Consider the following 19,253-nt stretch of genomic DNA (forward strand, 5'->3'; position numbering starts at 1 on the left):
CAGCACACGGTGCACACAGTGAAATGTGTCCTATGCATTTAAACCATCACCCTTGGTGAGCAGTGGGCACCATGACAGGCTGGGGACGGCGCATTGCTCAGGCACCTTGGCGGATCAGGATTCGAACGGGCACACTTCAGATTACAGGGGCACTTCATGTTTTCATTATCAGTGACATTAATATCAGTATGGTTAATACCAATACATTTAGCACACAAAGTATTACCAATGTGATGAACATACAAAGAAGAGTTAATATGAACTTCTCAATAACAGACATTGCTGAAGTTTGAGTTTGCCGGAGGGGGCGTCTGCGCCATCTTCTAATTCTTCTTCTTCTTCTTCTTTCTCCCTCTGCATCTCTATCATCTCCCCTGTTTATGTGTTTGTCTTCTTCATTTACTGAAGTTTTGTTATTTGCCTTCTCTTCCATATTGGATCGAATGATTGAACATGTCATAATGTCAGTTTCTCTTTTATAAACTACTTTTATAAACTACTCAATTCTTTGAACATTAAAGAAAGAATTTAAGAATTTATCGAGACACTGTTCATTCTTTTTTTTTTATTTGGTGTTGGAACCAATGTAATGAGACGACAAGTGAAGGTCACCTGGTCATGACTGTGTGACCGCGACCAGACGTGACGAGACGTCTAGTGGTGATCGGTTCATATCAAAGCATGATGAGCAATAAAGCAAGGACAGAATGGATGGTCAAAGGATGGATTTATAAATTCTATATTAATATATTTATAAGAAAGTAAGAAACCAGTGGTGGCCTAGCGGTTAAGGAAGCGGCCCTGTACTCAGAAGGTTGCTGGTTCGAATCCCGAGCCGGAGAGGTGCCACTGAGCAAAGCACCGTCCCCACACACTGCTCCCCGGGCGCCTGTCATGGCTGCCCACTGCTCACCAAGGGTGATGGGTTAAATGCAGAGGACAAATTTCACTGTGTGCACTGTGTGCTGTGCTGCTGTGTATCACATGTGACAATCACTTCACTTTAAAATACCACTTTAAAATACACTGGAGACCTTTTTAAAGAGCTTGATGGAGTCATTAAGCGTTTTTTTTATTTTGACAGCTTCTGGTTCTAGGAGGAGAGTGTTAAGTGTTCTTATTTCTCACCTCGAGTGTGGACACACATGTGGAGCAAGAGTCGTCCCTGATTTACCCGCCATCCTGTAAATGACTCGATCCAACACGTTTATTTGGTCTATATCTGTGTGTGTGTGTGTGTGTGCGTGCGTGCGTGCGTGCGTGCGTGTGTGTGTATAAAGATTGGTTATAGCTTGTATCGTTTAACAAGACTGTATGGTTGGTCCTTTTCAAGTCCGTCTTAAAATGAATGCGTGATGTTGGATTAATATCATGAATCTGTTCAGATAATACTGAATATCATAATTCCAACAAAAGACAATGCTATTATTACAAGTACCCAAGAGACCCATGAGTTGAAGAAAAATGGCTTGGACTTTTTAATGAATATTCTGCTTTTTATATCGCCATTTTCTTTCTATTATGGTTATTTTCTCTCTGGTGTATTCTTTTCTTCTTTCATTTTTGACGGAATGAAATAGGTCTCGATATATGTAACATACTTGTAAATTCATATTCTTTTTTTTTTAAGTAATATTTCATGTTCTTCGTTGGAGCCTTGTTGGAACCAGCATCACTGCATACCAGCATTATTTACACAGCTCCCATAATACACGCGGTGTATTTCATCTATGTAATATGTGGATGGTGGTTCATATACAGGCAATAACTCGAAGTTAGGCAGTGCTTCTTATGCCAGATGAATTTTTTACCCAACTGCTCTGTATTTTCTGTGCTTTCCACTCTCACAAGGTTACGTCACTTTCCTCACCTATTGTCATTATCGTCAGTTTTGATTCTAGAGGTTGTTTAGTTCGGGTTACTAGATTTTAATATAATTTAAGTGAGTTTTCAAAGAACCACCAAGTTCCAAAGAAAAATACTTTTTATAAAATTAACCAAAAGATGTCTTTGAATGAGACCTCTACCACTTCGTCTACTTCTTCATTGTCTGTGTCTTCTGGTTCTTCCCTTAACCAGGTTTAGTTTTTGTCATCTTTCATTTTTATTAAAAAATGCCTTATATATCAACTCTCTATTTCTCTCTCTCTATATATATGTAAATATTTATATATAAATAACTTCTGCTTGTCAATACTTGTTCAGTGACCAGCATTTTTAACCATTTATTTTATTTATACATAAATATAATTAAATCAATATAATTAAATCAAATAATAATTACACATCTTTCTTGGGTTAGTTTTTATTCATTTTTTTATTAGTTAAAATGACCCCAAAATTGGGTGCAATTTAGTCCTGATTTACCACCGTCATGGTGATTTGAAGAATCCAGCCCCAACACAGTGACCTACCTAATCTGAAGGATAATTCTTGATGGAACATTTGTGTCTACAAGGTCCATGTAGGTGTGAAGCCCACCAAGAGCCCATCTGGGCTTATAGTGAGCACAGTGTGGGGACGGGCTTCCTTTACCGCTAGGCAACTACGGCCCAATGTGTTGGGGCAACAAGTGAATATGTTGGCTGGGAGGATATAAAGACACTTAATGATCCCAAAAGGAAATGTAGGAATGCCAGAGGTTTTAAAACTCTGTTGGCAGGAGGGTTCTATCACGACCATCAGGCATGACGCGGCGGGTGTACGGAGAGGAGGCCGAAGAGTGACGAGGAATGAAGGACGCGATCACCTGACATCACGAAACCGGGGTTTAATGGTCAAGCACAAGACAGGCGAGACATCCGAGACGTTGACACTGGTCAACAGGAACAGTTGACGGCGAACAGGGCCGCTTTATACATTTGACACAGGTGAGAACGATTAGGGAACATTTCACATGACAACAATGAAACCCCTTTTCGGACCGGATCGTGACAGGTACAGTGCTATGTCATGGCTGGGATGACATCGTATCCTTTCCTCGGGTGTCAAACCACTACATTCCAGGCATGTGTTCTAACAAGCATGGAAATGACTCAACATCAGCGAGAGACATTGCAAGAGCAATAAAAGAGATTTACTTTTATTTAAATATATAAATAAACAATGGTTACACAACGCGTGGGCTTTCGGTATATACTCAATTTTAAACTATTGGCCATCTGTAGCCCTCTGCGCCTCCTTGCCCAGGATGAAACGCACATCTCTCACACTCTTAACGCATTTCCCTATTTATTTGTCAATTCCGTTTTTTATTTGGTAGGTTTGTCAGAATTATGATAATTCACAGACAAGTAACCAATAGCAATACTGCTAACACTCCTAATAGTACAAGTGTACAGCTCAAGACAAAGGGCCGTTGGTCGACCACAATTACTCTCGCCATGTTTCTCCAGCCTCTTCTTTCACGTCTACATCCAGAGGTTGTGGGTCTGGGTTCTTCTTCATAGTTTGTGGGTCTGGGTACTTCTTCATAGCTTGAAGGTCTTGGTACGTCTTCATAGTTACTTTGTCTGGGTTCGTCATATAACAGATTATTTGGAGTTTAATAATAATTTGGACTGTCCATTTCAATTATTTATGATTAAAACAAGTCCGGTTGTTTAAATATAAATATCTTCCTACTTGAAACATTGAGAATTCTTTTTCAGTGCTTGTGAACATTATGGACAGAAACTAAAGACTTTCTGGGGAGATTAAATAAATACGACTATCACTAGTGAAGAAGCACGTCTGAAATGGCTGAAATTAAAGAGAGTGTCTTATTAAAATGTAAAATTAATGAACGTAAATGACTGAACGACGAAAAGGAAAAGATAAATGACCATTTCATTATTTTGATGGGTGTAATAAATCAGAATGGAAAATCACTTCATCACATCCATGCACAAACATGAGCTGAAAAGATTGTGCAGCACTTAGAATTTTGCCAAGAACAAGAATTTTTATTCACACAGGAGACCTCATTCAGCATAAATCTCTTCAATGGTAAATTCTGGATATGATCATTGTATCTCACCACTTAGCATTAAGGAAAACCACTCAATTCACAAATTAACACCAGCAGTCTAACACTAACTAATAATTTACTAAATATATTTACATATTATATTAATGATTAGAACATGAACAAGTAGATCAAAGAATATTCCACTTAACAAATACATTTACATTTACAGCATTTATCAGACGCCCTTATCCAGAGCGACTTACAATCAGTAGTTACAGGGACAGTCCCCCCCTGGAGACACTCAGGGTTAAGTGTCTTGCTCAGGGACACAATGGTAGTAAGCGGGATTTGAACCCGGGTCTTCTGGTTCATAGGCGAGTGTGTTACCCACTAGGCTACTACCACCCTATATATCACATATATCACAACTCAAAAGCAAAAGTCCTCAAAAACTCAAAACAGGCAAAGTGAATAGTTGAAATAACCCGGGTACCCCACACTATTTGTGGGGTACCCGCAGGCCACAAAATGGCTGCTTCTCTCTCGCAGAGCAACAAACCAAAAAATACCAGATAGCTCCTTAATCCTGTCATCCGCCGAGCGGCATGAAGAAACCTTCTCAGGACCGGTCCTGGTGTCCAGCAGAGCTCCTCGGTCCCTTCGCTCGTAACGTAACTACAATATACTCTACTGCACCGCAATACCGCAGGTAGTACAGATATTACGAATATCAAAAATACAGTAAATACGTATACAACACGTTATTCCTCCGTTCATACAGCAACACCTCATCCAGGCGTTTATCCGGTTCTTCAGCAGGGCCACACACACAACTTCTCAGTTAACCGCATTACCAGATAAAGAAAGAGGAACTGAGAGATAGAACATTTTCCATTTGCTTCTGATTTAGATGCATGAAGATAAGCTGCTAACAAGAGACGTGAAGAGATGAGAATTTGCTTAAAAAGTAAACCTGCTTTCTGTTCCTCAAGCCACTAAAGCAGCGAGCATGTCCAGCAGTGACATCTACTCCAACGTGAAGATCAAGGCGAAGCAGGCAGCGGTGGAAGCGTCTGGTACAGGTTTGCTCCTGCTTTTTCATTCTGGAGTCCCTGCTGGATAAACGCCTCATAACAACAACAACAACAGTATGTCTCAATGGGCTTTGACAGGCCCTACAGTTGACACCCCCCACATTTGACTCTTCTGCACACAAGGAAAAACTCCACACAAAAAAAACTCTAGGAGAGAGAAAAAAGGTCGGAAGAAACGTTGGGAAGGAGTGATACAGAGAGGGACCCCTTTCCAGGGTAGAGTGAGCCTGCAAATGGTGTCAGTGCAGGGTTGGGGATGATATAATAATAAGTCCTACAGTTGTAGGGTTGGAGAAGTCCAGGATGTAGTCAGTGTTATGGTCTAGATTACGTGTCCATTTGGTCCACTTGAAGATCCCTATAACTGTAGTTGTAATGGTGGTGGTGGCTGTGGTGACCCTTTGGTTTGTTTCATGGTATGTCCTTGTTAAGCAGTTGTCAGGAACCAGGATTTATTTGCTGGTCTGATCACTGGGGTCTGCCAGTAGTCTGGACGCTTGATTCCGTGTCTCTGAGAAAAACAAACAGAAGCAGCGGCAGACGGTTGCACTGTACCACCGATACTGAAATCTGTGGTTATAATGGTATATTGGTGCTACAGTGGCCCGGTACCCTAAATAGGACAGCCTAACTAGGGTGAATTTAACTTAGTCCGTGTCTAACAGGGGGACTCTGTGATAAACTGGACTTTGACACTGCGTCAAAATCAAGTGAAATGAGGGTCTAGGACTTTAGCAAAAGCCAGAGAAAACAGATAGGTTTTCAGTTTGGATTTAAACACTGAGACTGAGTCTGAGTCCCGGACACTGACAGGCAAGCTGTTCCACAACTGCGGAGCTCTATAGGAGAAGGATCTGCTCCCAGCTGTGACCTTCTGCACCTTTGGTAGCAGTAGTGACCCCGCACGCATTGATCGAAGGGGGCGTGGCGGTTCGTAAGGAACCAAAAGTTCACTCAGGTACTGTGGGGCGAGACCATTTAGAGCTTTATAGGTCAAAAGAAGGATTTTGTGGTCAATCCTAAATTTGATGAGTAACCAGTGCAGTGATTGTAAGACTGGGGTGATGTGGTCAAATTTCCTGGTTCTAGTTAGAACTCTGGCTGCAGCATTCTGTACTAGCTGGAGTTTACTCATGCACCTACTAGAGCATCCAGACAATAATGCATTGCAGTAATCTAACCTTGATGTAATAAATGCATGGACCAACTTTTCTGCATCATGCATTGAAATTATATTTCTTATTTTCGCAATATTTCTAAGGTGAAAGAATGCTATCCTAGTGACATTATCTATGTGTGAATTGAATGAGAGACCTGCATCAATGATGACATCTAGATCCTTCACTTCAATACTCGGTGAGATAGAAAGGCTATCCAGGGTTATTGTGTAGTCAGCCAGTTTATGCCTGGCTGCTTGAGGCCCAATTACAAGCGCTTCTGTCTTGTCAGGGTTTAACAGGAGAAAGTTGGTGAGCATCCACTGTCTAATGTCCTTCAGACAATTCTCTATATTGTTCAGCTGCTGCCTCTGATCTGGCAATGCTGACAGATACAGCTGTGTGTCGTCAGCGTAGCAATGAAAGCTAATACCGTGTTTGCGGATGACGTTACCTAAAGGTAACATGTATATGGAAAAAAGTAACGGACCTAGGACAGAACCTTGTGGAACACCAAACTCTACTTTACTATGTGAAGACGAATCACCATTGATGTCCACAAAATGATATGATCTGAACCATTCAAGGGCTGTTCCCTTAATCCCGATAACATTCTCTAACCTGGCAAGGAGAATAGCGTGATCGATAGTGTCAAACGCTGCATTCAGATCAAGCAGGACAAGCAGCGAGATGTGTCCCTGATCAGAGGCCAACAGCAGGTCATTAACCACTTTAACCAGCGCTGTCTCAGTGCTATGATGAGGTCTAAATCCTGATTGATATACTTCATGGATATTGTTACAGTCTAGGTATGCACTCAGCTGCTGGGCTACGAATTTTTCTAAGATTTTTTATATGAACGGAAGGTTGGATATCGGTCTATAATTTGAAAGCTGACTACGATCAAGATCCGGCTTTTTAATCAGGGGTCTAATGACTGCTACCTTGAACGAACTTGGTACGTGGCCGGTGCTAAGCGACGAGTTAACAATTTTGAGGATAGAATTTATAATATCAGGTGCTATTTGTTTAAGGAACCTTGTTGGAATCGGATCCAAAGCGCAAGTACATTGATTTGACGACGAGATTAATTTGATTAATTCATGCTCTTTAATAAGGTTGAATCGTTCTAATCGGTGGTCTATTAGAAGATTATTTTCCATGGAAATATCGGCGGAGCTATTTGTTGTGCTTTTAATCTTCTCTCTATTCGCGACAATTTTAGTATTAAAGAAATTCATAAAATCATCGCTACTATGATTATATTGAGTGGTAGTATCCGTTTCTGTCTTATTCCTGGTTAGTTTGGCTATAGTTTTAAACAGGAATCCGGGATTATTTTTGTTTTTGTCTATTAACGAGGACAGATACGTTGATCGAGCCGCTCTAAGAGCCTTCTTATAGTTAAGTAGGCTCTCCTTCCAAGCTATTCGGAATATGTTTAATTTACTTTGACGCCATTTGCGTTCTAATTTCCGGGCGGTCTTCTTAAGCGAGCGTGTGTGATCATTATACCAAGGAATTACGTTTTTATCTCTTACTATCTTCCTTTTGAGGGGAGCGACTATGTCTAACGTACTACGCAGTGTTAATTCTAGACATTTGGTCGCTTGGTCGAGTTCAGCGGGGTCTGACGGTGAGTTTATCAGCGTTGATAAATCTGGTAAGGTATTAATAAACTTCTGTAGAAGAATAACTGTATCTTCTATATTTAAACCGAAGGTCAGTATGAGATTGAGCATTTGACCACCTTCATGAGTATGTCCTAACTTATGAGTTTTATTTTGTGAGACTACATGAGTTATATTGGTATGTAGGATCTCAAAAGAGTTAAATCCATGTCCGGGTTTATGAGTATTATTATGAGGTTATCATTATAAATTACTGCGACACGTTGTAAGTCGCTCTGGATCAGGACGTCTGCCAAATACCTTAAATGTAAATGTAAATGTCGGGGGTGCTGGTGGTACGTTCAAAAGGAGTGATAGTAACGGGTAGTAAGTTGCTGAAACAGACACCCCGCCCAGCCCGGGGAACAGACACAGTGTCAGCATATTTATGAGTTTTATTATTAACGTTTCTTGTAGAATCTCTTGTTTTAATAGAGCGAGGTAAAGACACAGTGTCAGCATATTTATGAGTTTTATTATTAACATTTCTGGAAATATCTCTTGTTTTAATAGAGCGAGGTACAGACACAGTGTCAATATTGTACACGTTGGGTGGCGACTCTACGCAAATGGCAGACACTCGGTTTAGCCGGTCTGTCTGCTGCCTGGCGAGTCAGTTTTGTTTTTTGGTTCTAAGACTATGAGGCAGATTTTTAGACAACTGAGTGGCACCCGCCCAGTTGGGGTGGATGCCGTCTCGCCCAGAAAGACCAGGCTTCCCCCTAAATATTGGCCAGTTATTAATAAAGCCCACTTTATAATATAGAGTCGCCAATGACTAGAGACGGTGGATTGTCGGACCCAGCGGATGCCTCGCTGAGGGGGGAGAAGCGGCTCTGAACGTGGACCGGTGTGTGGTGCCCAGGTGGTGGGGGAGCTTGGCGGGTCATCACTGCATCACCCAGGAGTGTCCGGCAGCCATCATCCTCCTCATCGTGCAGCAGGTCATCACCACAGTGATTGAAATCTTCATCACAGCCGCGTTCCTTGTCCAGGTAGCTTGTTACTTAGAGTCTAAGTAACAATATTATATGAGTTTAATATAATATATGACCTTTCCTTTTTTGAAAATTAAATATTGAAACACACGTCAGAAAAGGCACATAATAGGCATGTGGGCGTGGGGGGCGGGACTTTGATGCAGCCGTCAACTCGAACTCCACATTTTCTAAACCGTGAACACACAGGGCCGCCCCTAACAAAGATATTAGGTGGCACCCCGAGAACCCCGCGCAGGCTCCTCCAGCGGAACCAGGACTTCATCTGCATCGACCCACTGCCGGGGGAGTGATGGAAGACGGGCGTGGCCTTCACGTACGCCTACTGCAGCCTGGTGATCGCCACGGTGATGGTCACGGTGGTGCACGGAGCAGAGCCGTGGGCGTTCACCGTCACCGAGGTCAGCGGCGTGGTCCTGGTCTCCGTCTTCTTTGTCCAGTGGATGGTCCTCGAATACAAGTGAGATGAATGCAGTGCAGTTTATTCTTCGTTTGCAATTTACTAAAACGTTCATATCTGATTTCTCAGAGGCAAAGAAGAGGATATAGAGTCCATTAAATCGGAATGAAGTAACTTGAAATCATCACCACTGAGGTCTGAGGACATCAGTGTTCGCTTAGTTTGGACTGTCCTGCTTCAACACTGATTGGGTCAATCCCTTTTGAATGTATTGGCTGTGAAAACTAGGGGGTGGAGACTACGAGAGCGGCGTTTCGAACGGGATTTACGCCGAGATTTACGTGACGTATTGTGGCTAGAAAGGCTTGCCATAAACACATGGCGTGTGCTGCCAAAGTGAGTTCACGCAGTTATGAACGTAACGTTCCTTCGTGGAACAGTAGATTTGACCTTTAACCTTTATGGATTTATCGCGAGAAAAGACACGAGATCCCTCACACGGACTGCAGGTGGGCACATGTCTTCCACGAGGCTCCGCTACAATAAAGCGTTAAGTTAGAGCGAAGCTTGTCAGGACAAGCGGCCAGCGAGGTACTCGTAAAGAAATGTTCTGTTCATGTTCGGGTTGAATAGTTCTATCGTGTGATTGTTAACGTGTTATACTGTTTACTTAAATACAGTTATCACGGCACAAGTTACAAGAACGTCCACGCAATAAATATGAATAAATATGAATAAATACAGAGTGTCATTGAACCCTGACGGAGCAGAAGGAAACCATCAGCCTCATCTCCAAAGAAAAACAGGACCTGCAAAGTAATTTATCAGGTCAGCTGCTATTCTCTATCGGTGTCCATGTTACAAAGTCTATTTTATATGTTGTTTTTTTTATATTCTCCTCAACAGAATCTAAAGAGGAGTTGGTCACATGATCTTCTGTTCTGAAACTGCAGAATAGCATGGACATTAAGAATCAAACTATTTCCCAGCTAATTTAAAACATGTTAAACAAGTAATGAAACAGGATAAATAGTATTAATGCATTTAATATTAGTTCTAATATGTGATGGTGTGTCAAAGTGTTTATTTTGTGCATCATTGGTGGCAGAAGATCGTCTTTTATGAAGGACAGAAAACAACATAATTCATCCACTAAATGCATTCAGTCATTGACAAAAAAAACGATGTGAATTTAGTCAAAAGCAGAAATATTTTTAACACAGTAAAGTTAACAACAAAGACACTTTCAGTGTGAAGTCTGTAAAAGTGACACTAATTAGTGTTAAATGACCGTGACTCCGCCCCTTCCCAGGTAACACGCCCATATGGGTGGTACACAGGTACCAGACAGGTGGTCCATATCAGCCCCATCTTCTTATGAACCCCAGAACCCAGATGGGGTGCAAGAGTCGCCCCTGATTTACCCGCCATCATGAAGAAGACTCGGTCCAACATGGACCTCGCCGCCTTTTCTGGTTTTACGTTAAAGTAGATTCTTGGTGCTTCTGGAGTTGGACTGTACATGAAGTCATTTTTATCTTTAAGTGCTTGTTGTGCATAATTGACCATTTTTATTAAAATGCTGCTGAAACTGGGATTTAGTTGCAGAGACTGAGGCCTGGACCAGTAATGAACTGGTCTGGAATAAGACTGGACAGAAGACACATGGTCAAGTTAGACTCTGACTCTTCACCTCCATCTTCTCTTTATCAGATATCCAGCAGGAGAAGCTTAGAAGCAAAAATTTACTGAAGAGCATAGAAATATTTAAAAAAGGTGAAAAAATGTTAATTTGTTAAATATTTTATAATAATTATGAACACATTATACACACTTCAAACTATCTGAATTGTCCTGCTTTAGATTCCAACAGGCCACGTTCAGACAGTGTTGTGGAAGGTGAGTAAATGTAGTTTTATTCAGTGTTTAGTTCTCATGGTGAAGTGGTGATGTGGTCACTCTGCTGAATACAGGTCTTCAGAAAGGTTGTCTTCCTGGTTGGGTGTTCTTCAACAATAAGTGCTACTACGTCTCCACTGATGAGAAGAATTGGGAAAACAGTCGGGTCGAATGTGAGGAGATGGGAGGACATCTGCTCAACATAGATAATAAAGACAAGCTGGTAAGATGGAGAAATTCACTGTCCGGAGTGTGCTCAAAGTCTGTGCCGACCAGCTGTCTCCTGTGTCCACCAGACTCTTCAACCTCTCCTTGTCACAAGCCACTGTCCCTCACTGCCTGAAAACTGCAACAATAGTCCCAGTCCCCAAGTCCTTAGTGACTACAGACCACGTCTGAGAAGTTCTTACAAAACCCCCAATAAAATCCAGCCATCCCTAAAAACCGCCGCAATTCTTGTTTCGAAGTGGGGACAGGAAAATTCATGACCGCCTGAACTTTGGCCTCCACAGGCCGAACTTGACCCTGACCTACTTCTTTTCCTAGGTAGGTCACAGTCGCTTTCCCAAATTCACATTTGGCGAGGTTGAGGGTTAGCGACGCTTGTTGAAGGCGCTTAAAAACAGACTCTAGAGTCTCAAGGTCCTGGGTCCAGGTGGCTGAGTAGATGATAATATCATCTAGATAGGCTTCACAGCAAGGGACTCCAGCAAGCACCTTACAGATTAAGCGCTGGAAGGTAGCAGGCGCATTGCGTAAACCAAATGGCATCACTGAGTACTGCAGAAAATAGTCAGGTGTAACGAAGGCGGAGATCTCAGCAGCACGAGGAGTCAATGGTACCTGCCAGTAACCCCGCAAAAGGTCTAATTTGGTGACAACTCGGGCAGCACCAACCTTGTCAACACAGTCTTCCATCCGAGGTAATGGAAACGAATCTGGTTTAGGAACCGCATTAACCTTTCTGTAGTCAGTACAGAATCGAAACGTTCCGTCCGGCTTAGGAACCAGTAGGCATGGACTACTCCATGCACTGCAACTCTGCACAGCCAGCTCGTTCTCCAACAAGTAGTTCACTTCAGACATCATCACCGCTCGCTTCGTTGGATTCAGCCGATATGGGTGCTGCCTGATGGGAGAATGACCACCAACGTCAACATCATGTTGTATGACGGACGTACCCACAGGGACGTCAGAGAACAAAGCAGCATGTGACTGAATTAGTCTTGTAACTTGTCTGCACTCTGCTACAGGTAAATGAGACAAATAGGCTTCCAAATCCTGCAGAATTTCACTATTCTGCAGCCGGGGTGAAGCTACAGGGACATTACGCAAATATAGTCCATCCTCAGCTGGAGAATAAGTAACAGGTACAGAAACTAATGCTGCAGAGATAACAGGTTTTCCCTGTTTCTCAGCCTTGTTTTGTACCACCACGTTCTCTCGATCAACGTAGCTTTTGAGCATGTTGATATGGCAAACTCGAGTTTTCCGTTTCCTGTTTGTTGTACGGATGACGTAATCAGTCTCACTTAACTTTGAGTCCACCACATATGGACCCACAAACTTGGCCTGCAAAGCAGATCCCACAATAGGCAGTAAAACTAAAACCTGGTCACCAGGCTCAAAAGATCTGGAGACTGTTCTCTTATCGTAATGAGTCTTCATGTCCCTCTGGGTTGAAGACAACGAGGCTAACGCAGCTGAACAAGCCTTATGAAGGCGTTCCCGAAACGCACTGATGTAATCTAAAACATTAGTGCTGGGAGCAGGCTGCTCCGACACCCACGTCTCCCGCAAAAGTCTAAGAGGACCAAGCAAAGTGTGACCAAACACTAAGTATGCAGGACTAAATCCCAGGGACTCTTGGACCATCTCACGAACAGCAAATAAAAGCAAAGGGAGTCCCTCATCCCATTCTTTAGCTGTGTCCCAGCAATAAGCACGAAGCATGGTTTTCAAGGTTTGGTGAAACCTCTCTAGCGCCCCCTGTGACTGAGGGTGATAGGCGCTAGAAACAGCATGCGTAATTCCAAGGTGGGACAACACCTGCTTAAAAAGACGTGACAGGAAATTGGACCCTTGGTCCGTCTGCACCACCTTTGGAAGCCCGAATAGTGAAAAGAACTGGGTCAGTGCTTTCACCACGGCCTCAGTTTTTAATGAGCGTAAGGGGACTGCTTCAGGAAAACGGGTGGCACTACACATCAGTGTAAGCAAGTATTTGTTTCCCGATTTAGTATGAGGGAGTGGACCAACACAATCTAAAATTATTTTCTCAAAAGGTTCTGTTAAAACCGGTACGGGGTACAGTGGTGCAGGTGGTATTGTCTGGTTCGGCTTCCCAGCCAACTGACAGACATGGCATGAACGACAGAGCTTCGCTACATCTGCTTTTAAACCCGGCCAGAAGAAGTACCGCAGAATACGATTGTAGGTCTTCGTTACTCCCAGGTGACCTGCAAAGACATTATCATGCCCCAATGTTAAAACCTGCGACCTGAATTTAAGTGGAACCACTACTTGGAAAACAGAATTCCAAATCAAATCATCCGCAACTGGAGGAGTCCACTTCCTCATCAAAACTCCATCTTCCCAGAAATATGCCACAGACTTCCTTACGAACAACCACAGAACGACACTTAACCAGAGTCGAATCTTTCTGTTGTGCCCGGAAAGTTGTGCTTTACTTACTGACAGCGACAGCGCACCTTCTCCACCACCTGCTGTGGGCAGTGACCCTGCTGCTGGGCTCTGAGGCGGCTGCGCTGTGGACGAAAACACTAAACCCGGCGCAGAAATAAAAGTGTCGGTTAAATCGATATCACTCATCATACGCGACTGAGCTCGCGTTACTGCGCAAGCGGGGAAAACCATCGTAAACTCAGCGTCCACCTCGACCGGACTGGGTGACTCGGTGGGAGTGTCTATCACTTCCGGAAAAGGAAGTACGAACCGCCACTTTACACAGGCCGGTATACAAATCACACCGCATTTTTACTAAGTGCAGGGGCGCCTTCACGATGCCCAACTCGATCCCCTGTACTAAAATATTAGACCCACAGAATGAATACCCAGAGAACGGTAAAAGATCCTCTAAAATGAAAGACTGGGCTTCTCCGGTATCACGTAAAATACAGACCGGGACCTCATCTCCGCTCTCTGGCGAGAGAGAGACGGTACCTCGTAACACGAACGGTTCAAAAGACGCATCTAAGTGAGAAGGTGCGTTCACAGCACGAATAAAACCAACCCCTTTTGGTGCAGGTCCTCTTTGCGTGTTTTTCTTCTTGAAAGTTGGACAATCCGCGATGAGATGGCCAGTCTCATGGCAGTAAAAACACGCCCGAGATCCCCGCGGTGAACTGGGTGTTCTGCCGCCCCGCACACCTTCTCCGTAGTCCTTTTTCCGCGACTGTGAAAACACAATTTTGTGTGTTAAAGAGTACTCGTCCGCACACACAGCAGCCTGTGCTAACGTGGAAACCTTCTGGTCATTTAAATGGGTCGCCACAGCTTCAGGAATACAATTCTTAAATTCCTCAAGTAATATTAACTCCCGCAGCTGATCCCATGTAGTTACTTTACTTGACACACACCACCGGTCAAATAAAGTTTCTTTTTCTCTGGCAAATTCAACAAACGTAAGCTGATCAGTTTTTCTAAATTTCCTGAACTTTTGCCTGTACGCCTCAGGCACGAGTTCATACGCATTCATGATGGCAGTTTTTACCAGGGCATAATCAGAACTTTGCTGCACAGTGAGAGAAGAGTAAACCTCCTGAGCTTTTCCCACAAGCACACACTGTAACAACAGAGTCCATACGTCCTCAGGCCACTTCAACATGGTCGCCACGCACTCGAAATGGTTAAAATATTTCTCCACTTCCTTTTCAGAAAACGGAGGTACCATTCTAATGTGCCGACCGACATCGAAAGCAGGCGGTGAGGGATTAGACAAGGGTGAAGAATGGGCATATTTAGAAGCCAACTCGAGCTCCACACGTTTTAATTCTAGTTCGTGTTGACGCTCGCGTTCCCGTTCTTCCCCTTCCCACATTTGAAGCTTTAGCTCATGTTTCAACTTCTGCATCTGAAGCTGATGTTCCAGTTCTCGTTCACGAAGTGCCCGAACTTCCCGTTCGGCACGTAATTTTGCGGCGTCAAGCTGCATTTGTTTCTCCTGCAGTGACATTTCCTTCAGCCGCATCTCGGCCTCTACACCGCCTGCAGAATGTAACGATTCCTCCACCGAAGGCGGGCTACTGAGCTTAGAAACGGAACCAATGACACCCTGCTCTACCAGGCCGATTTTTACAGCTTTTAAAACAGTATCTTTCAACCGTTTATCCGCACCAGTTATGGGAATTTGGTAAAATTCCGCTACTGCCACTAACTGGTCCTTGGTGAAACTGTCCAAAAGTTCCTCTGACGGACTCTCGGAAAACCCCACGAATTCTGAGGCCATGTTAGACAATTCAACGTCGTAACGTCTACCCGATTACCGAAATGGCGCTGATAAAACGAAACTAACTACGCGCCACGACAATACAAAAAAAATTAAACGGACTGCATGCTGGGTAACAACCACGACCAGCGGTGACCTCGCATAACCCCGGAAGTCCAGCCCCTAAACCTGCCTACACAACACTGCCTACAGCCTCGCTAGTCCTCGAGGAAGTGCCGGTTTTAGGCCACTTTAAACGCGGAACTCGCGGCTTCTCCCACCAGAGATGCCCGACACGTACCTCTCCCCGGAGTTTTCCCCAAAAATAAGAAAGGCAAAATAACAAAGAAAAACAAAAAAACAGCACCCGAAGGAAGGATCGGCGCTCGGCACGACCCAGCAGGACGCGTCTTTCTAACCGGAGTTTCCGAGTTTAGGCGAGAACGCAGAGCGCAGCGAACTTACCCCGCAGCATATATCACTGAGACATGTGAACAGTGACAGTGATCCCGGACGAGCCCCCATTTGTTACGTCCTGGTCTAGGTCAGGAACGTGAACAATTAGAAAGAGGGAGGGAAACGTCACAACCGTTGGAACTAAGTGATTTTTAATAAAACAAAACAATTCAAGTCACGCCTTGACACACAGTCAGGCAACGAAAAGCACCGGGTAGACGAAATGTGAACAGGGCATCTGTCCTGCGTATTTTCCCTCTCTCAGTCTCCCTCTCTCCTTCCGCCTCCTCCACGTCGCAGCACGCCGTCTTTAACGGCATCACTCCAATGGGAGCGCGAATCAGGAGTTCCGTAAATTACAGGCTCCTCCTACAAAAAGGAAAAACACCAACAAGACCGAACATACAAACCACACATCACATGATCACGGGACATAACATAACGAACACATTTTTCATTTTCAAAATGGGCAAATTGGAGAGTTGGTGCTTTCAATCAAAACCAGGGAACAGCATGCCGAGCATTCAAACATTACTATACAAAAGACGAAGTGACACTGCTGGCCATTTGACAAAACTCACTCTCCCTCCTCTTCCTCCTCCTCCTTCACCTCCACAGGTTTCACCTCACTGGGGGTGAGCTGGTCTTTGGGCTTCAGATGGCAGCGGGTCATTGTAGTGGACTGTACTCCTCAAACCCGTACAGGTACCTGGGTGGGGGAAGGGGGGGATTTAGTGACTGTTCTAAAAGCAACTTGCTGGATGTTGTTGAAAGGAGAATACATTTATTTATAAAAAGTTATATGTTCAACTAAAACTTTGATACATAGCTAGTTAGGTACTTGGGTACAAATCCAGTGGGGTGAAGAGTATCATTACAATATGTTTCCAAAGCAACTTTTTGTTCCCACTGATGGTGGCAACCAGCATGGAGTCAGTCAGTATGGAGAGACATCCTGATAAAAACAAACAGTAGTGCAAATCTGGAGAAAGGTTCTTACACATTTTAACAAAAGATATTAACGTTAGCATTTTTTCAATTACTGTAATGCAAATAATCATGACAATATGTGCTCTGAAAGGGGATTTTTTTTTTATGTATTTATTATTTAACCATGACAACCCTGAAAAGCTGAAGTTAAACGACAGCGTTTCTTCCTCCAAGTCTGTGCAAACCCAAGCCCGAATAAACTATTACAAAGACTTTTGGAGGGGTGGTAGTAGCCTAGTTGGTAACACACTCGCCTATGAACCAGAAGACCCAGGTTCAAACCCCACTTACTACCATTGTGTCCCTGAGCAAGACACTTAACCCTGAGTGTCTCCAGGGGGGGACTGTCCCTGTAACTACTGACTGTAAATCGCTTTGGATAAGGACGTCTGGTAAATGCTGTAAATGTAAATGATTCAGCTGCAGGATCGAGGCGCCACCAGCGCAGAGCTTCTTCAGAAATCACGCACAGTGAAGAGAAGACTTCTGGAGGACGGCCTGGTGTCAAAGAAGGGCAGCAAAGAAGCCACTTCTCTCCAGAATATCAAGGACGGACTGATATTCTGCAAAGAGTACAGGGTTTGAACTGCTGAGGACTGGGGTAGTAATTTGGGGTAGTAGTTATATTGTGAGCGCTACCATCAGTCCTGTCTCGTGCCAACAGTAAAGCATCCTGAGTCCCTTCATGTGTGGGGCCGCAGTATAAACTGTGTGTGACATTAATTCGGCAAAGGGAGCGATTTAGATTATACCGTTCTACCATGAAACCACGCCTACTTGCAGCAGGAGACATTCTTTATGGACGAGGGCACAGAGCAGCGTTTCCACGAATCTTTAAAACGTCCTAAATTAGAGTTTCCAAAAAACAATAATGCTTTAAATATCATTAAAAATGACCAGTAATCCTTAAATCTAGAGTTTAAAAAATATGTTTTTGTGGAGCACCGTTCCATAAGGCCAAAGTGATAAGTGGCTCAGGGAACATTGAAATTTTGAGTCCATGGTCAGGAACCCAATTGAGAACTAAGAATACAACAAACCCTCTACCAAAAACATGCCCATAAATACCGTGCCACCGCACACCCTGCAGATCTAGCTGTAGCTTCAGTACTCAGTACTTATCCCCGATGTGGGCAAAACTGTCCTCTGGTATCATCATGCACACTAGTGGATGATGATACCTGATTTTGAGGAGGTGTAAATGGAATTCCTGGTGGATTGCCGGGTGAGTGGGATTTCCCCCCCCCGTCCCTGTAACTAACGATTGTAAGTCGCTCTGGATAAGGGTGTCTGATAAATGCTGTAAATGTAATGTAAATGAAGCGCGTATCGAGGCTTGCTTCATTTAGGGGAGGAGCCTGCCGGCTGTACCACGTGACTGCTTCGGGAAGCGCTTCAGAGTTTGAGGCGATATAAACCCCTCAGGTTCCAGTCAAAATGTGGGTTTTTCATGGAGAGTTGCGGTCAGTTCAGAGTTTGGAAGGAGTTTATATAGTTTGGAGATACTTTGGAGAGTTTGAAGATTTATAAGAGTGAGGAGAGATGGAGAGGTACGAGGATGGAGCCAGCTAGGAAGAGGAGGATTTCCCCTGAGTGGGAACATTTTGAGCGAAGCTAAATTTAACACAATATCAGGTGCATTATGTTTGCTTTTCAAGAACTGTATTTTATTCAAAGGGGAGGTGCTTATTGTGTTCCAGGGAGTGGGGGTACAATAACAACACCTATCATGCCTTACATGAGAATAAGGAGGAAACTGGAGCTTCACCCACACAATTTGTCCATGTTGACTTTTGTTTATTGTGGTAACACCCCGTATTTATTCTCAGGCCCCAGGAAACGAGAGCTGGATGAAGCCCTTGTCTCCATGATCGTGAAGGATACTCAGCCCTTCAGTATTGTGGATCTTGGATTCAGGACATTTGTTTCCAAACTAGATCCCTATTAATTTCTCCCTACAAGGCAGGTATGTATGGGAGCATGCATGAAAGACATGAATACTTTATTGTACGGCTCACAATTCAGCATTATACATTTGCTTCCTTTAGGCTCTGAAGGCCGTTATACGGTCCAAACAAAGCAGCGAGGAAATCCCCCAGGCTTCCACCTCTCATGATGTCACTGGAGGTAATATATTATTTACATTTTGAGATCAATTATTCCTATTATAACACTTACTAACGTGATCTGTGG

General features: G+C 43.6%; 1 protein-coding gene and 1 long non-coding RNA gene across 9 annotated transcripts in view; one reads left to right on the forward strand and one right to left on the reverse strand.

Moving 5' to 3' along the window:
• Positions 1 to 8,679: 8,679 nt before the first annotated feature.
• Positions 8,680 to 19,253, reverse strand: part of LOC114790140 (uncharacterized) — a 12,231-nt gene continuing 1,657 nt past the window's right edge. Inside the window, exons 2-5 of one of the 6 annotated variants that reach the window (XM_028979957.1) lie at positions 19,239 to 19,253; positions 16,652 to 16,779; positions 14,421 to 14,582; positions 8,680 to 9,317 (exon numbers count right to left, since the gene is read on the reverse strand). The exon at positions 19,239 to 19,253 is cut by the window's right edge and continues 215 nt beyond it. In XM_028979957.1, the coding sequence (XP_028835790.1) occupies positions 9,191 to 9,317; positions 14,421 to 14,582; positions 16,652 to 16,743 (381 nt within the window). In that variant the 5' untranslated portion in view covers positions 16,744 to 16,779; positions 19,239 to 19,253 and the 3' untranslated portion in view covers positions 8,680 to 9,190. Of the gene's footprint in view, positions 15,952 to 16,425; positions 16,780 to 19,238 lie in introns of those variants that run through there. The other 5 variants (XM_028979965.1, XM_028979924.1, XM_028979932.1 and 2 more) reach the window with 5 other exon arrangements.
• The window catches only part of LOC114790514 (uncharacterized), an 8,490-nt gene continuing 378 nt past the window's right edge, over positions 11,142 to 19,253 (forward strand). Inside the window, exons 1-5 of one of the 3 annotated variants that reach the window (XR_003749814.1) lie at positions 11,142 to 11,167; positions 11,242 to 11,390; positions 11,464 to 11,713; positions 18,890 to 19,026; positions 19,109 to 19,187. This is a non-coding gene — a long non-coding RNA (uncharacterized LOC114790514). The other 2 variants (XR_003749813.1, XR_003749815.1) reach the window with 2 other exon arrangements.

Source organism: Denticeps clupeoides, chromosome 1 (genome assembly GCF_900700375.1).
Source record: "Denticeps clupeoides chromosome 1, fDenClu1.1, whole genome shotgun sequence".
Taxonomy (NCBI): Eukaryota; Metazoa; Chordata; class Actinopteri; order Clupeiformes; family Denticipitidae; genus Denticeps; species Denticeps clupeoides.